We start from the raw sequence: 21985 nt of genomic DNA, 5'->3' as shown, positions 1-21985 counted from the left end.
ATATGAGGAGCTCCGTGGCTGACACTATACATCTCCAATGCATTTACCGTGGCCCCCAGCATACACACTTACCAGAACACCCTCCTACTGTCTCTGTAAGTTCTCCCCACTTAACAGTTAGATTGTAAGCTCTTCGGGGCAGGGATGCCTTTTTCTATTGGTTTTAGTCTGAAGCGCTTATTCCCATTACGTGTTATATTATTACGTCCTGTGTGTTACTGCTGTGACGCGCTGTGTACATGGATGGTGCTATATAAATATATATATATATATATATATACATATGTTGTGTAAATACTCAGGCAGTAACTAGATTTCTTATCTATTTCATGTTGAGGAAAGAAGTATTATTCATCAGTCATGCGCCAAAAATCCATTCTGACCATGTGTCGCACCCATAAAACATACTGCATTGTATAAGGGTGCAGAGTATCTCTATACACACCCAGGTCCTCAGGGTTCCCTTTCTTGGGGAATAACAGAAAGAGGCTAATTCAGCAGCTGCTTTCCTAGGACTACCTTAGTGAAAGCTTTCAGCAGATGGGGGCATGAACAGGCACTTCAGAGTATAGATTACCCCTTAATCTAGAAGGAATCACCTCTGGGTGACGACCGTTCTTTTAAACTCAATTACCGCAGAAATGATTTAATTATGAGATATCAAACTGTTCAAATTAAAACACCAATTAAGCTGCTTTTAATAAACTCAGAACGTATGCTGCCGATGTGTTTTCCCACACAACACACACTTAAAAAGAGATAATCTACTATTGTTATATAAGTTAAATGCACAGCTGTGCAATATTAAATAGCTCCCCGGTGAAGATAACGTCTTGCTGTACAATCAGTGTCCCGCTGGGGAGTAATGCAGTTAGCACAGTGAATAAGGCAGGCGTATTCCTCAGTCCACATTCTTCCAGTGCATGGTTGAAGACACAAGAACCCATACCGTTTCTCACTGCAATGTCTTCTATCTAGCTCTATTCAAATAAATGGGCCCTTTCAGAGTGTGAGGTTGTGGGTAGTAGCCACATTCAGCGGCGCAAAGAACATGGATCCAGGTAGCATCCTGGTAGGTTGAGTTCTTGGGCGTAGCTTGGTTGCTTCGCATTTACAGAGTGTGAGATCGAGTCTCTCTGGACATTCCTATGGGTAGTTTATTAAGGACCCATCAGTATCACAGTCTTTATTATTGTGAAACATTGCGTCTTTGGATGGAGGGGAGGAGAATGCATGGACTTGATTTCAAGGTGGCCAGAAGCTATAGATCATGTTTATGGACCAATTCACCTGGTTCAACTCCATCTCCATGTGACTGTGACGTAGGAACCCTTCCAACATACCAATTCTTAAGGGCTCGTGTTGGATGGATTGGGCTCTATAACAGCGAAAGAGCTGTTTGTGCAAAGAAAGATACGCAAAGATTTCCAGTGATAGCAGGTTTCTCACAGTGTCATATACAGTAGAACAAATCAACACGCACAGTGCGTTAGGCTTCAATACCACCACCATGGTCATTTATACCTTCATTATGTGTGCGTCCAATTGGTCTGATAATCCTATGGAAAGTCTATTGTGGGAATCATATATGTGATGAGAAGATTAGTCCTTGAGTCGTGGATTGGTGCATTTACTCCGAGCTTCCTGTCCCACGGTTTCACCGAACCACATGGGTAGACAATGACTTTCAACAATGCCTTAAACGGACTACAAATGAGAAAGAATGAACTTGGAGCCAACCAACGGGAAACCAGAGTTTGCCGAACATCCGGCGCATCTTTTCAGGACGTGAAGTAGGAGCTTTGCATGGAGTAGAGGCGATCAATGGGGTTTCCCACTCTGGCCTGCAGGGGTCCCACTTCAGGTGCTGCTAGGAAACACTCGCCCAGGTTGCTAAGAGAAGCATCATCGCTGTCCATATCGTGGAAGAGGGTTTCTCCACCTGGAAAGAAGACAGAACGAGTCAGACCATCAAATTTCCCATATGTCGTAGGCCGTGCATATAGTGCCCGCGACGGCGACGCGACGGGTGACGTCGAGCTTGTCACGGTAACTTATGACAAGATATAATATACACCAAATAACTGGGTTGAACTGAACGAGGCTTAGATATAATAAAGTATATTTATTCCTTAGATACAGTACATGAACACAGCAATATAGTACAATTAACAGACAAGAAGGTAACACTTACTTAGGGGGTTGGGATGAAGAAGTATCAAATAGAAATTCTGCAGCAATCAGGTATCATTCAAGATGTAATCAGAAGACAAAGACTGTAGGGTTGACAACAGTTTATATATCTTTGTAACCCTATTCTTAACATTGAGTACAGGCTATTGGAGAGCAATTTGCTGTACCCAATCTCTAATGTGGGAACACAGTTTAATCCATGCCCCCCAGCTAGTTGGCCCATGCGTACAGGGTCTCATTTCTGTAGCCCCACATCTAAATCAGGGGCGTCAGCCAGTCTACCAGATGGGATATCTGGCAGGATATTCTTTGTTTGTAAGTGTGAGTTATAACACCCACAAACCACTCCAGCTTCACGCTTCTCCGCCCTCATGTAAACAGTTAGAGTGGCTGAGTCTTTTGATCAGGCCGGGTTCCTAGACTTTGGGTCGCCCCCCTGACCATTTGCATTCCTTTGTGTGAAGGAATCTTCGCGGGTTTTTGTCCCCGCTTTGGAATACAATATTAAAGTTAAAACATAAACATATTAAAATATCCGGTTCCGTTAGGTCCAGCGAGTCCAAACTTTCCGGACCTTAATGCCGGAACTGGGACACTATAGGGTCCAAGTTTCAGCCCGCTACGACCTTCAGAACCGGAGATACACAAATACCACTTAAACCATTTCATACTTTAACACAAAATTCTCCGCTGTAAAATAAATCACAGTTTTTCACTAAATCCCATTGAAAACAACGGGCTCCGCCGCCATAGACTTTCAATGGTAACCCGCCGCCATTGGCGGCTATGGAAGTCTGCTGCCATAGACTTTCAACGGGGCATCGCCGCCGTTGAAGCCTATGGGCTTTCTCCGCCATAGCCGGTCAATGGGAAACGGCCGCCATTGAAGTCTATGGGAAAAACTCACGAACCTTTATGGTGGTCCATACTCCGTCGGGTTGGTCCGAGAGGGTCAGGAATGGTTCTGCAGCCATGCCGGAGCAGTGACTACAGGCACCCCAAACCATGGCCCTCTGGACCCTCCAGAACCGGAGATATGGGCTTATGATTTGTAGGGTTTTGGACTTAGCCGTTTTCTCGTGCTGCTTCTGCCGCCGCCATTGTAACCTATGACGCGACCCGCTCTGCCAGCACGACCCTTTCCGGGGGTCCTGGATTCTGGGACCCGGTGGTGGTCAAGTGAGGGGAGGCCTAGGAACTAGGGGCAAAAAGAATTGTATTTCTGGGTGCCCTAGAACCTAAGATTCCCACGCCACTTGACGGTGAACTTGACATAACAGTGATGAAAGCTCTTTTTCAGAAAATGTATCCGCTTTGCGGTTTGGACGGCTGCCAACTCGTTCCTGGAAAGCGCCATCGAGGAATCTCCATTGAAGTCAATGAGCCCATTGACTTACAATGGGAAACCGCCGCTCCTCCTCTCGGACGCTACCTGATGGTCTTCGTGGGAAACAGGTCCAAAACAGCTAGATCCGCCATTGAAATGAATGGAGCTCCAATGGCGGCTTATGGGACCCTGCAAAATGGTGCCTGAACAGGCGGGAAAATTAAACAAAGGGCTATAATCACTATTCAACTATTAACCCTTGCCCTCCCGGATGGATCCCAGTATGTGTGTGGTGCAGACACTGACATTATAATAAAACATGGGAACAGGGGAACATACATTTTCATGACATAGCAAGGTGTAAACCACATTCCTGGACCGCAGTCCAGTTAACCCCTTGTCTCCCTGGTGAGGTCAGGGGGTGGCCATATGGGGTGCAACCCCTTTAATAACGGGGTAATCTCCCTCTCCCTCTACAACCCGTCGCCGCTAGCGAAAGTTATATTTCGCTTTGCGGCGGCATCGCGGGTGTACTGGCATTTGATTGGTTCAGGGGCTGTCACATGAGGCGACAGCCCTTGAAAAATCAAATATTGCCAGCTTCCAAAATGTGCAACGCGACATCGCTCCGTTGCCGTCGTGCTTACTATAAGTGCACGCGGCGGCAAAAATGCATTTGTTTTTGGACGACGTCACCGTCGCCTGTCGCGGGCACTATACGCACGGCCTTATGCATCATCCTACACCTGGACAAAAATCCTGTTAGCTATTGGTAATAATTGGTTATTATGTTTCTAAGCTATTAACGAGGCATTAAGATCCCGCACAAATATGACATTCCAGAGCTCTTTGGAAGAGTCCTCTGTGGAATGGAAGTTAGTTCAGTCTCACATTTGACTGGTATGAAGAGATCTGGGCATATCTCTGAGGGACTGCAGACAGTCACAGCCTTGTATAAAGTAATAGATTATAGCGCAGCAAATATCTTCATAGTATAACAAGTCTTATACAGTATGTGTCATTAAGTGATCCAAATTAATAGAACATACTATACAACCCATACGCAGCTCCAAATAGTCAGACTTTCCAAGGGTCTGCAGTAGACTATCCGAGGTGAATCAGGGCACCGATAATCTCAGGGTAAAACAAACATGTCCAAGAGTGGAGACCATCCTCTGGGCGAGTGGCATGGATGGAAGACTCTGAGGCAGCACCGAGTGCCATAAATTCTAACTTCAGACCCGGGAAGCAAGAGCACGCCAACCGGGAAGCAAGAGCCCGCCAACCGGGAAGCAAGAGCCCGCCAACCGGGAAGCAAGAGCCCGCCAACCGGGAAGCAAGAGCACGCCAACCGGGAAGCAAGAGCACGCCAACCGGGAAGCAAGAGCCCGCCAACCGGAAAGCAAGAGCCGCCAACCGGGAAGCAAGAGCCCGCCAACCGGGAAGCAAGAGCACGCCAACCGGGAAGCAAGAGCCCGCCAACCGAGAAGCAAGAGCCCGCCAACCGGGAAGCAAGAGCCCGCCAACCGGGAAGCAAGAGCACGCCAACCGAGAAGCAAGAGCCCGCCAACCGGGAAGCAAGAGCCCGCAAACCGGGAAGCAAGAGCACGCCAACCGGGAAGCAAGAGCCCGCCAACCGGGAAGCAAGAGCATGCCAACCGGGAAGCAAGAGCCCGCCAACCGGGAAGCAAGAGCCCGCCAACCGTGAAGCAAGAGCCGCCAACCGGGAAGCAAGAGCACGCCAACCGGGAAGCAAGAGCCCGCCAACTGGGAAGAGGGAGCACGCCAACCGGGAAGCAAGAGCACGCCAACCGGGAAGCAAGAGCCCGCCAACCGTGAAGCAAGAACCCGCCAACCGGGAAGCAAGAGCCGCCAACCGGGAAGCAAGAGCCCGCCAACCGGGAAGCAAGAGCCCGCCAACCGGGAAGCAAGAGCCCGTCAACTGGGAAGCAAGAGCCCGCCAACCGGGAAGCAAGAGCCCACCAACCGGGAAGCAAGAGCCCGCCAACCGGGAAGCAAGAGCACGCCAACCGGGAAGAGGGAGCACGCCAACCGGGAAGAGGGAGCCCGCCAACCGGGAAGCAAGAGCACGCCAACCGGGAAGAGGGAGCACGCCAACTGGGAAGAGGGAGCCCGCAAACCGGGAAGCTGCAGAAGGGTGGAGTTGAAGCGCAAGACAGAGAACAATGCTGACACCCCGACTGCACCTATCAGAGGCCCGGGATGACCTGTATACTGTACCCGGGGGGCCCAGGATGACCTGTATACTGTACCCGGGATGACCTGTGTACTGTACCCGGGGGGCCCGGGATGACCTGTATACTGTACCCGGGAGGCCCGGGATGACCTGTATACTGTACGTCCCAATGCTTTTACCTTTTCTTTGTGTTAAGGGAGTTTTTTTTTTTACTTTATACCTTGAGTAAAACTGTTCTGTATTATGACATTAATGACCACCAAGTGGGGATCTATGATGTAGAAATCTGAAGGTAAGCAAATTTTACTCTAAATTATCTACTTCAGGGGTGGACAACTCCAGTCCTTAAGGACCACCAACAGGTCAGGTTTTCAGGATATTCCTGCTTAAGCACAGGTGGCTCAAGCATAATGAATGAGTCACCAGTGCTGTAGCTGGGACTGATTGAGACATCTGTGCTGAAGCAGGGATATCCTGAAAACCTGACCTGGTGGTGACCCTTGAGGACTGCAGTTGGCCGCCCCTGCATTATAATGTGTGCAGTAAGTCCCTATGACACTCCCCATACTACAATCAGAAATACAGGTGTCATCAAATATAGAGATACGCAGACACTTGAAATATAGAAGATTTATCAAAAGTGATAAGGAAACTGTAAATTGGACCTAAAACCATGTCTATGAATTGGTCTGCAGCTGTTTATGAGAGATGGCTCAAATACCTCTCAGGTACTAGGAAAAAAAGAAGCAAGAATATATTGTATGTGCCAATCAATGAACAAGTGAGTATTATGCGTACATCAATGTAGGTCTTTTACACATTTCATGTAACTGACATGGGTTTACTGCACCGGAAAGGACAACCAGATGACACCGCTGAGCTGCAGGGCGAGCAGCTGGTGGCCGTCCTGCTCGGTGCTGGACGCTCTTCTGCTCGGGGCTGGTCGCCCTCCTGCTCGGGGCTGGTCGCCCTCCTGCTCGGGGCTGGTCGCCCTCCTGCTCGGGGCTGTTCGCCCTCCTTCTCGGGGCTGTTCGCCCTCCTGCTCGGGGCTGTTCGCCCTCCTGCTCGGGGCTGGTCGCCCTCCTGCTCGGGGCTGGTCGCCCTCCTGCTCGGGGCTGGTCGCCCTCCTGCTCGGGGCTGGTCGCCTTGCAGCTCGGGGCTGGTCGCCCTCCTGCTCGGGGCTGGTCGCCCTCCTGCTCGGGGCTGGTCGCCCTCCTGCTCGGGGCTGGTCGCCCTCCTGCTCGGGGCTGGTCGCCTTGCAGCTCGGGGCTGGTCGCCCTCCTGCTCGGGGCTGGTCACCCTCCTGCTCGGGGCTGGTCGCCCTCCTGCTCGGGGCTGGTTGCCCTTCTGCTCGGGGCTGGTCGCCCTCCTGCTTGGGGCTGGTCGCCCTCCTGCTCGGGGCTGGTCGCCCTCCTGCTCGAGGCTGGTAACCCTCCTGCTCGGTGCTGGTCGCCCTGCTGCTCGGGGCTGGTCGCCCTGCTGCTCGGGGCTGGTCGCCCTGCAGCTCGGGGCTGGTTGTCCTGCAGCTTAGCGGTGTCATCTGGTTGTCCTTTCCGGTGCAGTAAACCCATGTCAGTTACATGAAATGTGTAAAAGACCTACATTGATGTACGTATAATACTCACTTGTTCATTGATTGGCACATACAATATATTCTTACTTCACATACTGTATGTGTAAGGGTTCCAGTCCAGGCTTTGGCTGTAACCTGCTCTTACCTGGCTGCTGTGGACATTTTGGTTACTGGCAGCCTGCTATATTGGCTGCACCTGTTCCAGGGCTTAAATAGCAGCCATTGACTTCCAGCCCCTGCTTGAGTATTGTATACGTTTCCTTGTGTTCCTGGCCATCTTGGGTTCCAGTTCCTGAACCTTCCTTGTTCCTGAGCCTATCCCATTGGCTTCCCTGTTTCTGTGGCTTCCCTGTTACCTGTTTGGATTCCTCTGTTGCTAACCCCAGACCGTGACCCCGATCTTGCTGCTTTCTACCTGCCCAGACCTGTTACCTGGACTTTACACCACTGCCGCCAGCCCTGACCTCCTGCCTGCTTACCGACTACAGATACTCTTACAGGACTATGTCCCTGGGCTCTGGTCGGTTATTTGCATCCCTACCTCAGCCCTACGGGTCCGCTTCCTGATTGGAGACGAGTACTGTCACATAATGCTCGGGCCACATATGGACCCCGCTGAGTTAGGGGGGTGCTGTCCCTCCGGGGCCAAATCCTGGATAGACACTCCGTCCTCCTGACTACGTGGGAAACTGTAATCGCTTCCATCACCTCCAGCTTCCAAATCCTTGACAACCATCCTCTTCCTGCACCCCCGGCTGATTCTTCGTCGGCTCCTACCCCTCCGCTTCAGCGAGCTAACCTTGCATTCCAGAAGCCAAAAGATGAATTCTCCACCGCTCCAGTTTCAAGGTCAAGTACACCTCTCACTGTTTCCTCTGCAGTAAGTGCTGTAACCCTTGATGGTTGTAAGACTCCTGATTCAATGTCTGATGTCCCTATTACTGAATATAAGGATCCTGCTTCAAAGTCAAATCCCCCTTTTTCTGACTCCCCTGCATTACCTACTGTAACCCTTTGCTAGTTATAAGGCCTTAGACTTAAAAGTAGGTTCCCCTTTCTCTGCCTCTCCTGTAGTGTGTGATATACCCATCATTAATGCTAAAACTCCTGCTTTAAAGTCAAGTTTCCCTGTCTCTGATTTGCAATGTCTGAGGTTCCTTTCACTGTTTCTAAGGCTCTTGCCATAAAGTTTCCCATAGTATCTGGCAGACCTTTCTCTGATGTCCCCACATGGTTAAATATACCTAGTTCTGATTCTTCCAATACAAGTACCCCTACTGCTGGGTTCCATGCAATGTTGGATACCCCCACCTTTGTTTCTCTTGCCATAAAATTCCCCACAGGATCTGGTATACCTATTGTTGTTTCCCAGACTCCCAATTCAGAGACAAGCATACCTTTCTCGGATCACTCTGCAGTACCTAGTGTAACCACTACTGATCCTCCGACACCTACTTCAGAGACAAGCATATATTTCTCTGATCCCTTTCTGTTACCTAGTGTAACCTCTGCTGAATCTCAGACAATAATTTCAGAGATATCCAAAGGAACCGTCTGTCCACTCAAGGTTGACCCCCACAGCTAGTAGCCAAATAAGATATAAGTGCGGAGCAGGAAAAAAGACCCTTTGAAGATGCGGGGTAAGAGCCACTTGCAGACCCGCTTCCCATGTGGGGCCAACGGCCGCAGTTGCAGCAGCCCACGGATGGAGCTCACACAGCTCACGAGAGTCCGTCCCCTCTGTGTCTCCTGGTCTTGTGATACCTGAAAGGGTAATGACGCACTTCCTGCGCGACCACGATCCAGAAGTAACAAAGAAAAAATGATCGATATCAGCGCTGCTCCTTGGGATGACAGACTCACCAGGTAGGTAATAAAATCAATTTATTAAATCTACATAAAACAGATACTAGAACATAACAAAAAAGACCTCCTCCCACGCGTTTCGGGCGAGTTCGCCCTTTCTCAAGGAGAATACTCCTTGACAAGCATATCTTTCCCTGACTGCTCCGCAGTGCCTGTTATAAACATTGAGGACTCTGGGACTCCCAGTCCATGGACAAGTTTATGTCTCACTGATTCTCCTGCAGTACCTGAGGTCCTTACTGATTCCAGGCCTCCCGGTTTTAAGACGGATTTACTGCTTGCTGATCCCTGTGCAGCGCCTGACATGTCTTTTCCTGATTTCATGGCGTCCCCTTCAAAGACAAATGCACCCCTCTTGGACTTCCCTGCAGAGCTTGATGTACCCGTTCCTATTTCCTGTGCTCTCGCTATGGGGACTGGTGTACTTCTTTCTTATTGCCCTTCCGTGACTGGTGCTTCCTCTGCGGATTCTGGGGGCCCCATGGCAGAGAGAAGTTTCCTGCACATTAATCCTCTTCCAGAGCCTGATGTATCTACGGCAGATTCCAAGGCTCCCACGTCAAAGACAAGTTTACTGCCCATGGATTCCCTGGTCTCTGTATTGATGCATTCCCAAGCCTACATGCCCAGGGGTGCTGGCCTCCTGCTGATGGCCAGTCCCACAGCAGAAAGCTACTTCATCACCTCAACTGTCACAGATAAGTTGCTATGTCTAACTGGACCTCGACAAGAGGATTGTATCTGTGCCTGGGTCGTCTTATGATGCATTCTGTGTATCAAGACTAGCAGTACCTCTGCTTTCTGCCCCAGGGCAGGTTTTCAATAAACGGGTTTTCCTCAAGTCTAGTACCTGTCCGAGACGTTTCCGAAATAATTCAAAGTCGCCAAGATCACAGAATAAGCCAGGTTCGGATCGGACGGAGGTCTCTCCTGAAGCGGGGGATACTGTAAGGGTTCCAGTCCATGCTTTGGCTGGACCCTGCCCTTACCTGGCTGCTGTGGACATCTTGGATGCTAGCAAGCCTCCTCTTGAACTTTACTATTGCACGTTTCAGGGCTTAAATAGCAGCCAGTGACTTCCAGCTCCTGCCTGAGCATTGTATGCATTTCTTCGTGTTCATCGACACCCTGGGTTCTAGGTCCCTGTTACTGAGCCTTCCCTGTGGCTTGCCTGTTCCGCTCACTACATCCTGTATGGAGACACTTTGCGGCTGTTACTTCTGTGTCACACTGCTCACTACATCCTGTATGGAGACACTTTATGGCTGGTACCACTCACTACATCCGGTATGGAGACACTTTGTGGCTGGTACCGCTCACTACATCTGTATGGAGACACTTTGTGGCTGGTACCACTCACTACATCCGGTATGGAGACACTTTGTGGCTGGTACCGCTCACTACATCCTGTATGGAGACACTTTGTGGCTGGTACCGCTCACTACATCCTGTATGGAGACACTTTGTGGCTGGTACCGCTCACTACATCCTGTATGGAGACACTTTGTTGCTGGTACCGCTCACTACATCCTGTATGGAGACACTTTGTGGCTGGTATCACTCACTACATCTGTATGGAGACACTTTGTGGCTGGTACCACTCACTACATCCTGTATGGAGACACTTTGTGGCTGGTACCACTCACTACATCTGTATGTAGACACTTTGTGGCTGGTACCACTCACTACATCCTGTATGGAGACACTTTGTGGCTGGTACCACTCACTACATCCTGTATGGAGACACTTTGTGGCTGGTACCACTCACTACATCCTGCATGGAGACACTTTGTGGCTGGTACCACTCACTACATCTGTATGTAGACACTTTGTGGCTGGTACCACTCACTACATCCTGTATGGAGACACTTTGTGGCTGGTACCACTCACTACATCCTGTATGGAGACACTTTGTTGCTGGTACCGCTCACTACATCCTGTATGGAGACACTTTGTGGCTGGTACCGCTCACTACATCTGTATGGAGACACTTTGTGGCTGGTACCACTCACTACATCGTGTATGGAGACACTTTGTGGCTGGTACCACTCACTACATCCTGCATGGAGACACTTTGTGGCTGGTACCACTCACTACATCTGTATGTAGACACTTTGTGGCTGGTACCACTCACTACATCCTGTATGGAGACACTTTGTGGCTGGTACCACTCACTACATCCTGTATGGAGACACTTTGTTGCTGGTACCGCTCACTACATCCTGTATGGAGACACTTTGTGGCTGGTACCGCTCACTACATCTGTATGGAGACACTTTGTGGCTGGTACCACTCACTACATCGTGTATGGAGACACTTTGTGGCTGGTACCGCTCACTACATCTGTATGGAGACACTTTGGGGCCTATTTTAGTAGGTTTGATAACCAACTCATTGAGGATTTTGAACAGTTCTCACAAAATGGTAGGTAGGTATTCAGAAAGCCTTGATGAGTTTTGGGACTGCATTTTCCCTAGCATTCTCCCTCCTGGCCAAACACACTGAGCAGGAGCTGCCAAACACCAAAATAGCGCCATTTTGATTTAAATCACCTTATTATATTAGCCTCGAAAAAGTCATCTGGGCTCTGGAATAGCAAGTTTATCAAAGATTTCATCTCGCCACCCCAAGGGCGGCGGGATGGGATCTGAGAGCAGGACATAGAGAGAAAAAATGCCTTTTTCCTGCATCGGATTGATGCCGGGGGTTTCCGGAGCTGATACACATTAATACCAGCACCGGAGCCCCCCGTCCTCAATCCGATGCAATAAAAATGCATTTACAGGCAACTCCATTACCTTAACGGCTAACCACTAAGGCAATGAAGGGGTTAAACACCATTGCCCGGTTTATAGTGGAGGGTGGATGAAGGTGGTATTTGGCCCATGGTGGGTGATTAGGCCTTGCGGGGGGGGGGGCTGTGGGAGGAGTTAACCCCTTTATTACCTTCGCGGTTTCTACCGCTAAGGTAATGAAGGGGTAACCCCTCCTGCTACCCACCCGGTAGGTATAAACACTCTGCAAGGGCCAAATGCCACCTTCACCCACCCCCGCTACCCACAATAAACATTACAATACTAGCCAATACACCCATTCATTGCCAGTGTGGTTACCTATGCCCTCAATGGGAGCAAAGATAACCCCAATGGGAATGAATGGGCACCCCCTCTACTCCCAATAATCCCCCCTGTCCCCCCTCCCCCCAACACATACTGTACAGTATTGGTAAAATTACTATTATCCAGATCTGGATAATAGCTCATTTGCCCATTCAAAGTAAAACATTATCCAGCCAGCAGAAAGAAAATAAAACTTCTACTTACCCCTGCCAGGATGAAGGTCATCCTCATCACCGTTCTCCGTGTCCATGTCCTCCGTGGGCAGCAACAGTACAATAAAAAATGCAATCTAATGGCCCCTAACCCCTTAATCACCTTAGCGATTAGTAACCGCTATAATAATTAATGGGTTAACCCCCCCGCTACACACCCAGGCGGCCTAACCACCCTCCCCAGGGCCACTATCCCCACCCTCTGCCCATTGATTGGCGCTGTGGCAGTCAATTGGCAACCGGGAAAAAAAATCAATCACCAAAGAAACAATAATTAAACAAAACAATCACACAAAATAAACAAGAATAAAAATAACAATCAACAAAAATGCATATTAATGAAATAAAAACAAGCATATGCCAAAAAATGCATTGCTTGTCACTGTATTTATTTATAGCCCTAAGGGGCACAGATAAATACATTGGCAGTAACTGCTCCAGCAACCTTCCCGGCAGGCCTAGCCACCCACCCTGGGGAACCTACCCCCTTTGTCTAACCCCAATAAACAGTGTACTCTGGTTTAACCTCTTCATTGCATTAGCAGCTAGACGCTAAGGTAATGAAGCTGTTTTTATTTAAATGTGAATACCAGTGTACAGGAGCAAGGGGTCTCTGGAGCTGAACCGCATTAATTTCAGGTCCGGGAACCCCCTGCTTCCTGAGTTACTGGCCCCGGTATGGGGTGCTGGTATCCCCAATGCAATGTTTAAATGTCCAGATCATGTGATCGGGACCTTTAAACGCATAGGAGATATCAGCACCCCATTCCGGGGCCTATAACTCGGGAAGCAGGAGGTCCCCGGACCTGAAATTAATGCGGTTCAGCTCCGGAGACCCTCTGCTCATCTACACGAGTATTACAATTTGTATGGAGACACTTTGTGGCTGTAACTCCCGTGTCACACCGCTCACTACATCCTGTATGGAGACACTTTGTGGCTGTAACTCCCGTGTCACACCGCTCACTACATCCTGTATGGAGACACTTTGTGGCTGTAACTCCCGTGTCACACCGCTCACTACATCCTGTATGGAGACACTTTGTGGCTGTAACTCCCGTGTCACACCGCTCACTACATCCTGTATGGAGACACTTTGTGGCTGTAACTCCCGTGTCACACCGCTCACTACATCCTGTATGGAGACACTTTGTGGCTGTAACTCCCGTGTCACACCGCTCACTACTTCCTGTATGAAGACACTTTGTGGCTGTAACTCCCGTGTCACACCTCTCACTACATCCTGTATGGAGACACTTTGTGGCTGTAACTCCCGTGTCACACCGCTCACTACATCCTGTATGGAGACACTTTGTGGCTGTAACTCCCGTGTCACACCGCTCACTACATCCTGTATGGAGACACTTTGTGGCTGTAACTCCCGTGTCACACCGCTCACTACATCCTGTATGGAGACACTTTGTGGCTGTAACTCCCGTGTCACACCGCTCACTACATCCTGTATGGGGACACTTTGTGGCTGTAACTCCCGTGTCACACCGCTCACTACATCCTGTATGGGGACACTTTGTGGCTGTAACTCCCGTGTCACACCGCTCACTACATCCTGTATGGAGACACTTTGTGGCTGTAACTCCCGTGTCACACCGCTCACTACATCCTGTATGGAGACACTTTGTGGCTGTAACTCCCGTGTCACACCGCTCACTACTTCCTGTATGGAGACACTTTGTGGCTGTAACTCCCGTGTCACACCGCTCACTACATCCTGTATGGAGACACTTTGTGGCTGTAACTCCCGTGTCACACCGCTCACTACATCCTGTATGGAGACACTTTGTGGCTGTAACTCCCGTGTCACACCGCTCACTACTTCCTGTATGGAGACCCTTTGTGGCTGTAACTCCCGTGTCACACCGCTCACTACATCCTGTATAGAGACACTTTGTGGCTGTAACTCCCGTGTCACACCGCTCACTACATCCTGTATAGAGACACTTTGTGGCTGTAACTCCCGTGTCACACCGCTCACTACATCCTGTATGGAGACACTTTGTGGCTGTAACTCCCGTGTCACACCTCTCACTACTTCCTGTATGGAGATACTTTGTGGCTGTAACTCCCGTGTCACACCGCTCACTACATCCTGTATGGATAGGGTGACCATTTGTCCCGGTTTTTTGTGTCGGCGGTGGTGCGCGTTTGGCTTTGCGCGGGGGGGGGGGGGGCGGCGGTGCGCGGCGGGGAGGAAGAAGATGCAGAGCAGCCCGGCAAGTATTTTGTCTTACTGCCAGGGGTTGGGCTTCTGCAGAAACATGCCGGGCTGCAGGGGATTGGATGGAGTATGCCGGGGGGCGGGGCTTTGGCTCACCCCGGCTTTCCCTCTCCCGGCACTTTGGCCCTCCCTCGGCACTCTGGCCCTCCCTCGGCTCTCTGGCCCTCCCTCTGGCTCCTCGGCAATCCGGCTCTCTCCCTCACTCCCCCGGCTCTCTCCCTCACTCCCCCGGCTCTCTCCCTCACTCCCCCGGCAACCCCCCCCCGGCAACCCGGCTCCCCCCCTCACTCCCCCGGCAACCCGGCTCTCTCCTTCAATCCCCCGGCACCCCCCTTCACTCCCCCTGCAACCCGGCTCTCTCCTTCAATCCCCCGGCACCCCCCCCCCTCACTCCCCCGGCAACCCGGCGCTCTCCTTCAATCCCCCCGGAATACCCCCTCACTCCCCCGGCAACCCGGCTCTCTCCCTCACTCCTCCGGCACACCCCTCCCTCCCCTGGCACCCCGGCTCCCTCCCTCCCCACTCAGAGCCCGCTCACAGCCTGCCGCCTGCGCCGAACCCGCAGTCGCCGCCGCAGGTAGGCATATGGGGGGGCTAGAGGGGAGCGGGAGATGCAGGGGTGGGGAGAGGAAGATGCTGCAGGGGAGGGAGGAAGATGCTGCAGGGGGGGAGAGGGATATGCTGCAGGGGGGGAGGGAGATGCTGTAGGGGGGGGGGAGAGGGAGATGCTGCAGGGGGGGAGAGGGAGATGCTGCAGGGGGGTGGGAGAGGGAGATGCTGCAGGGGGGAGAGAGGGAGATGTTGCGGGGGGAGAGAGGGAGATGCTGCGGGGGGGGGAGAGGGAGATGCTGCGGGGGGGAGAGGGAGATGCGGGGGGGGGGAGAAGGAGATGCGGGGGGAGAGAGGGAGATGCTGGGGGGGGAGAGGGAGATGCTGGGGGGGGAGACAGGGAGATGCTGGGGGGGGAGAGAGGGAGATGCTGCGGGAGGGAGAGAGGGAGATGCTGCGAGGGGGGAGAAAGGGAGATGCTGCGGGGGGGGGGGGGGGAGAGATGGAAGATGTGGGGGAGAGATGGATGTGGGAGGGGGAGAGAGGGAGATGCTGCGGGGGGGAGAGAGGGAGATGCTGCGGGGGGGAGAGGGAGATGCGGGGGGGAGAAGGAGATGCGGGGGGGAGAGAGGGAGATGCTGCGAAGGGGGAGAAAGGGAGATGCTGCGGGGGGGGGAGAGATGGAAGATGTGGGGGAGAGATGGATGTGGGAGGGGGAGAGAGGGAGATGCTGCGGGGTGGAGAGAGGGAGATGCTGCGGGGGGGGGAGAGGAAGATGCGGGGGGGGAGAGAGGGAGATGCTGGGGGGGAGAGAGGGAGATGCTGGGGGGGGGAGAGAGGGAGATGCTGCGGGAGGGAGAGAGGGAGATGCTGCGAGGGGGGAGAAAGGGAGATGCTGCGGGGGGGGGAGATGGAAGATGTGGGGGAGAGATGGATGTGGGAGGGGGAGAGAGGGAGATGCTGCGGGGGGGAGAGAGGGAGATGCTGCGGGGGGGGGGAGAGGAAGATGCGGGGGGAGAGAGGGAGATGCTGGGGGGGGAGAGGGAGATGCTGCGGGGGGAGAGAGGGAGAAGCTGTGGGGGGAGAGCGGGAGATGCTGCGGGGGGAGAGATGGAAGATGCGGGGGAGAGATGGATGTGGGGGGGAGAGGCTGCTTCTGCTGTAAACGCTGCTTGCGTGAGAGTGTGTGTGAGTGTGACAGTGTGAGTGTGTGTGTGTGTGCGAGTGACAGTGTGGGGGAGAGGGGGAGTGGGAGAGAGAGTGAGGAGGGAGAGGGGGAAGAGAGAGAGGGGGAGGAGGGAGAGGGGAGGAGGGAGAGGGGGAGAGGGAGGAAGAGAGAGAGAGGGGGAGGAGGAGAGAGGGAGAGGAGAAAAGGGGGGTAGAGGGAGAGGAGAGAAGGGGGGATGAGAGAGAGGAGAGGAGGGAGAAAGAAGGGGGGGAGAGATCGATCGATCCGTGGGGTGTGATGTGAGATGCGGGGGGGGGGGGGTGATGTGAGATGCAGGGGGGGTGATGTGAGATGTAGGGGGGGGATGTTTAAACCAAAATCATTACAAAATATATGCACATTGTTTTTTTAAAAGTATGCGTTAATTATTATTTATTACCCCCACTGCTTTACACGTCTATTTTGTGATTTACCCGTCGAACATGTCATCCAGATAGGGGTTCCCCGAAATGTAACGAAATACTTAAAGGGTTCCTCCAAACAAAAAAGGTTGGGAATCACTGCTCTATACCCACACACACTGCAGCCCCCACCTCTATACACACAAACACACACTGCAGCCCCCACCTCTATACACACAAACACACACTGCAGCCCCCACCTCTATACACACAAACACACACTGCAGCCCCCACCTCTATACACACAAACACCCACTGCAGGGCCTACCTCTGTATACAGAAACACACACTGCAGCCAGGGTTGCCACTTTTTTTAGATCTATTTATTATATATTTATCTTGCCTTTGGCTATATCCTCCCCTCCAAATTCCCTCAACATGGCTGCGCGACGTCACGTAATACACATTGCCATAACAACGAGCCGCTCCGTGACGTCACGCGGCATCAAGTTGACATGACAATGGGATGCATTATGGTGACGAGACATCAGGTGATGCCACATTGTCATGGCAACATGTCACCGCCTGACGTTAGTGTCTTGTTGTCATGGCAACAAGGAGGGGGGGGCGTGACGTGATGTACATTGTTTTATAAATAATGTTTTAAAGTGTCCCGGTTTTTCATTTTGAAAATCTGGTTACCCTATGTATGGGGACACTTTGCGAGCTGGGCTGACAGGTACCGTATGGGTGCATGTGGTCTCCGGGCATTTGTGGGGGGGTAAGTCCTTGCTGGAACGTCTCCGAGCTGTAGATGTTCTGCTCTATAGAAAGAAGATGCTGCTGAGGCAGGGATGTGAAGACGCTGATGAGACCCTCCATGCTGGAGCTGTTCCCACTGTGAGCCTGAGCTGGAAATCACAAAGGAAGACATGAGATTTGTTGCAAATCTATTCCTCAATTCACGCCCTCTCCCTGTACACCCACAATCAGACTGTAAGCTCTGCAGGGCAGGACTTAGTGGGGGTATCACTGCATAATTACACCCCGCTGCACATTATTCCACTCCCATCCCAAATAACATTATTAGGGTCACCAAACATTAAAACGCTTGGACCCCATTTCCCACTCTAGATACCACTCACAGCCACGGGCGGTTTGCCCTATCGGGCGATTGGGGCGTGGCCCACTGCTGCGGCTCCCCAGCTCCCTGACCACGTGCAATACTCTCCCTTCTCGCCGGTGCCGGGATCCACTTCTGGCTGACCCGAGGGGCTCTTATGTGTGGTCCTATTCTATGTTTCTATTGGACCACCCAAAAGGGGGGCAGAGGGGGGAGGGCAGGGTGGGGCAGGCGGGGGCCGTGTCTGCTGACTGGCCGGGCCTTGGACGGCAGCCCTGCCTGTCCCCCCTTGTCAGCGGCCCTGTGTAGAGCAGGGGTGAGCGACTCCAGTCCTCAAGATCCAGCTACAGGTCAAGTTGTAAGGATATCCCTGCTTCAGCACTGGCTCAGTCTTTGACTTAACCACTGATTGAGCCACCTGTGCTGAAGCAGGGATATCCCTAATACCTGGCCTGTTGGTGGCCCTTGAGGACTGGAGTTGCTCACCCTCGCTGTAGACCTTTTTAGTACCATTCATTACACTATGTATGTTTTCCCATACTGTATATCATGTTTGACCGTATAGTGATACCTGCTCCCAGCCACTGTTTCCCTAGAGACCCTCCAGTGGCTCGGATCAGATTTCATGTGGCATAATCGTGGGGTTGCTACACGTGGCACATTGGAGATATGATTTTCCCTTTTTCCATTTACGTCGTATTTTATCTACGACGCGCAGGCTGGGCAGATACTTAGTGCCACTATACAGTGCGGTCAGTCATGGTCAGCTTCCGGGACATTGACTCCCCTCTCTTCCCAGACACCATAAATGTTAGGGTGAAACAGCTCTGCAACCCTGCCCTTCCCCATTATCTCTTAGCATACACGGCGTCCACTGCAGCCAGGGATTCTGGGAAATGACGTGCAAATGAGCACTCACAGTGTGTTGTGTCCTGGAACAAGATTCATATCTCTGTTCACCCCCCCTTCTATGCAGCTTCTGCTTGTGAGCTCCCTGGTTTAGCTGCCTGCTATTTTCCCTGTCCCAGCAGCTAGCTGCATGTGAAAAGGCAACATTATTGTTACATGTTGTTTACACAGCCCCAGTCAGTGCTGGTTGCCTGCAATCTCCTATTCTCCTAGCTGAGAGTGGGCTGTTCCAACCCCCCTTGTCTTGCTGACAGTTAGTCTGTCCCGAGACTTTTCCTGCTTCCCAGATTCCCGTACACTTCCTTTCTAATCTAGCTGCTGAGCAAGCACATCCCATGCTATTCACCTCCTGGCAAGTATCACCGTTTATTACCTTTCCCTACTATCAAGCACCCTCACTATAGAGAAGCTCTCTCTCACTACGTCATCATCTACAAGTGCCTCTGTGTGTCTATGCTTTCCCCAATAAAGTGAAGAAAAGACAAAGAACTTGTGCTTGTAAAAGGAACGAGTTAAGCTATCTGGGCATATTTTACCCAGCGTAAACCCTTTGGCTCCAGAATATGTCACCTTTGGCTTCCAATCCATTTTAACATGGATCCCCTTCCCACAAACACACGGTGCCCATCTTTACTAACCAGCGATCTTCCGCAACACCCCTCCCAGTGCTGGAAGAAGACACCTTCCCCCCCGCGGAGTTGGCGTTACCTGAGGTTATCCGCGGTGGGTTTTGCTGATCTTGCTGCTGTTGCTGCTGCTGCCGCCTCGCCAGCTTTTTCATCTGTTACAACATAAAATAACAATTGTGTGAATCAGGGACACAGGGCCCACAACGGGCAGTGATTTATATTTCAAAAGGATCCAAAGATGGCCGCCGAACTTCACTCCTTTCAAAATGGCGGTTGGTGCTTTGATAGAGAACAGCATCCTCCTGTCTGTGGCACTCAAGAACAACAGTCAAATAGACATGTAAAGTATTTTTAATGATGCAGACATAATGCCCCACTTCTTCAGGAAGAAACTCGTGTAATATGTGCATTACCTCCGCATCGTTAAAAAGACTTTCAATATCTATTTGACAAAGTGTTTGCGTGCCACACGATATTGTTCTGTATTTCCCATAAACATAATTCTTGCACTAGTGCTGGAAACAAGTCATTTAGGATCCCCCGGTGTGGAAGGGGTTATCCCTAAGATGCACAAAAATAGGTTGTTTTTTTTCATTTGGCCATGGCTTTATATTGCACTTTTCCGCTCTAATCACACACTTTGCTTACAAATCCTTTGCATTTTGTTTTATTTTTTTGGTTCGGAGATTTTTTTTCTAGGGCTTCAGTAAATGGCTGCTTTTGTAAACAGTGGGCTTATTTGCATGCCATTACCCAGAATCCCTGGCTGCAGGGGAAGCATTGTAGGCTAAGAGATAATGGGGAAAGGCAGGGTTGCAGAGGTGAGAGGTGGGACAACTGTCCCGGGCCCGACACCTGCTGGGGGCCTGACCGGCCGACGCTGGAAGTTGGGCTCAGCCCACCAGGCCCCAACTGATGGCTGCCAGACCCAGTTCTCTCCAGCTGCTGTCCGGCCTTCGCCTCACTCTCAACGCCAGAAGTTGGGCCCTCCTTCCGCATTCCGCCTACGGGATCGGCGCAGCACCAGAGGTCTCTACCCAAAGTTAACATTTTTTGGGGGAAAGAGAGTTTGTGTGGGGGGGTTGCAAAGTTGCCAAAGGGGGTCCCAGTGGAAACTCCAGGCCTGGGCCCAGTGGAGAGCGGTACGTCCTGCATGATCTCACATGGGGGGTTGTTATTTGCGGTAAATCATCAGAACTTTAGCAAGACTGCAGCATTGTGGTCACAAGTAGAAATGTTTCAGAAAGTGTCTGAAGAGTAAGTTCTATGAACCGACGTGGGAGTGAAGGGCCCGACCCTCGCCGCTGGCTCCGTTTCTTACCTTAGCTCTCTGGTTCTGGAACCAAACTTGCACCACGCGAACACTGAGACCGGTTTCAGCCGCCAGCGTCTCTCTGACCTGGGCAAGGAGACACACGACATTCGGGTCACTTTATATCTGGGGGAAAACCCGCTCACCGGACAACTTGGCCTTGTCATGGACCCGAGCTGAAGTATCGCTTATCATATCTCCTAAGAGGAGAAAGAAGCCGTCTCTCTCTCCCTCTGCTTACCAAAAAAGTACACTCTTGAATTGTTTTTGCACTCACCCGCTAGAGGACAAGATCATTTTAGAAAGAAAATGGCCATGCTGGGAATTTAAAATGGCCGCCGCCACCCACACGTACTAAACAATAACAGGTGGCCATGGTAACCATCTTAATGGCGAAACCTAGCTGGGCCCCATCTCACCTTCCTGCAGGGCTTGGAGGAGACCTCAAAGGACGCCTTGAATGCCCTGCGCTGCTGCGTGGTTAGGATGGTGCGGGGTCTCTTGGGACGCTTCGGATCCTTGCCGTCTTCTGTTCCCTTCCCCTCTCCAAACTTGCCAGCCTCCTCCTCATCCTCACTCTTACCTAGGAGCACGGGTCAGAAAGGGGATGGACTGGTCAGGACCTCCCAACGTAGTGTAGGACCTACTGAAATTGGGTCACTGTGACGTGGTCGCAGGCTTCAAATAACGGCCAAAGTATTGAACCCAATGAGCCACATTTGCGAGGAAAGAATATAGATAAAATACACAGTAATGTCCTAAATAATTTGCCATGTTGGATCTCGCACTGGGGACTTCTTTGTCTCTTGATGGACATATCGGGCCATCGTTCCGTGCCATTGAACAGCAGTCGGACTTGATTTATATATACCCTCCTCCAGGAAACCCAGGAGAGAACACCCTGGCGCCCGCGGGGAACGGGTTTACTCCTCAGCACGGGAAGAAATATTTTGCTTTTGAAGAAAGAGGATGTAAATAAAAAGGGGGGTGGGGGTGATATTTAGTCCTCTTAGTACACTCTCTTTGACCACCATCGCTGCAACGTTCCTGTCTTGTATGGCCGGCACCGGAATCAGACATTTGGCCGAAGGCCATTCTGCTGTGACCAAGTCACCTGCCGGCGTTTGGGCGCCAAGAGACCCTCCGTCGCAGCCGCTCCGCCACTGGACAC

General features: G+C 51.5%; 1 protein-coding gene across 1 annotated transcript in view; it reads right to left on the bottom strand.

Moving 5' to 3' along the window:
- Window positions 1-699: 699 nt before the first annotated feature.
- Window positions 700-21985, bottom strand: part of LOC142503347 (LIM homeobox transcription factor 1-alpha-like) — a 149435-nt gene continuing 128149 nt past the window's right edge. Inside the window, 5 exon segments of the mRNA XM_075615502.1 lie at window positions 700-1942; window positions 17585-17752; window positions 19582-19654; window positions 20824-20901; window positions 21234-21397. Coding sequence (XP_075471617.1) covers window positions 1782-1942; window positions 17585-17752; window positions 19582-19654; window positions 20824-20901; window positions 21234-21397 — 644 coding nt within the window. The 3' untranslated portion in view covers window positions 700-1781.

The sequence above is a fragment of the Ascaphus truei genome, chromosome 10 (assembly GCF_040206685.1).
Source record: "Ascaphus truei isolate aAscTru1 chromosome 10, aAscTru1.hap1, whole genome shotgun sequence".
NCBI lineage: Eukaryota > Metazoa > Chordata > Amphibia > Anura > Ascaphidae > Ascaphus > Ascaphus truei.
The sequence above is the reverse complement of the archived record's forward strand: the minus strand, read 5'-3'. Positions and strand labels throughout refer to the sequence as shown.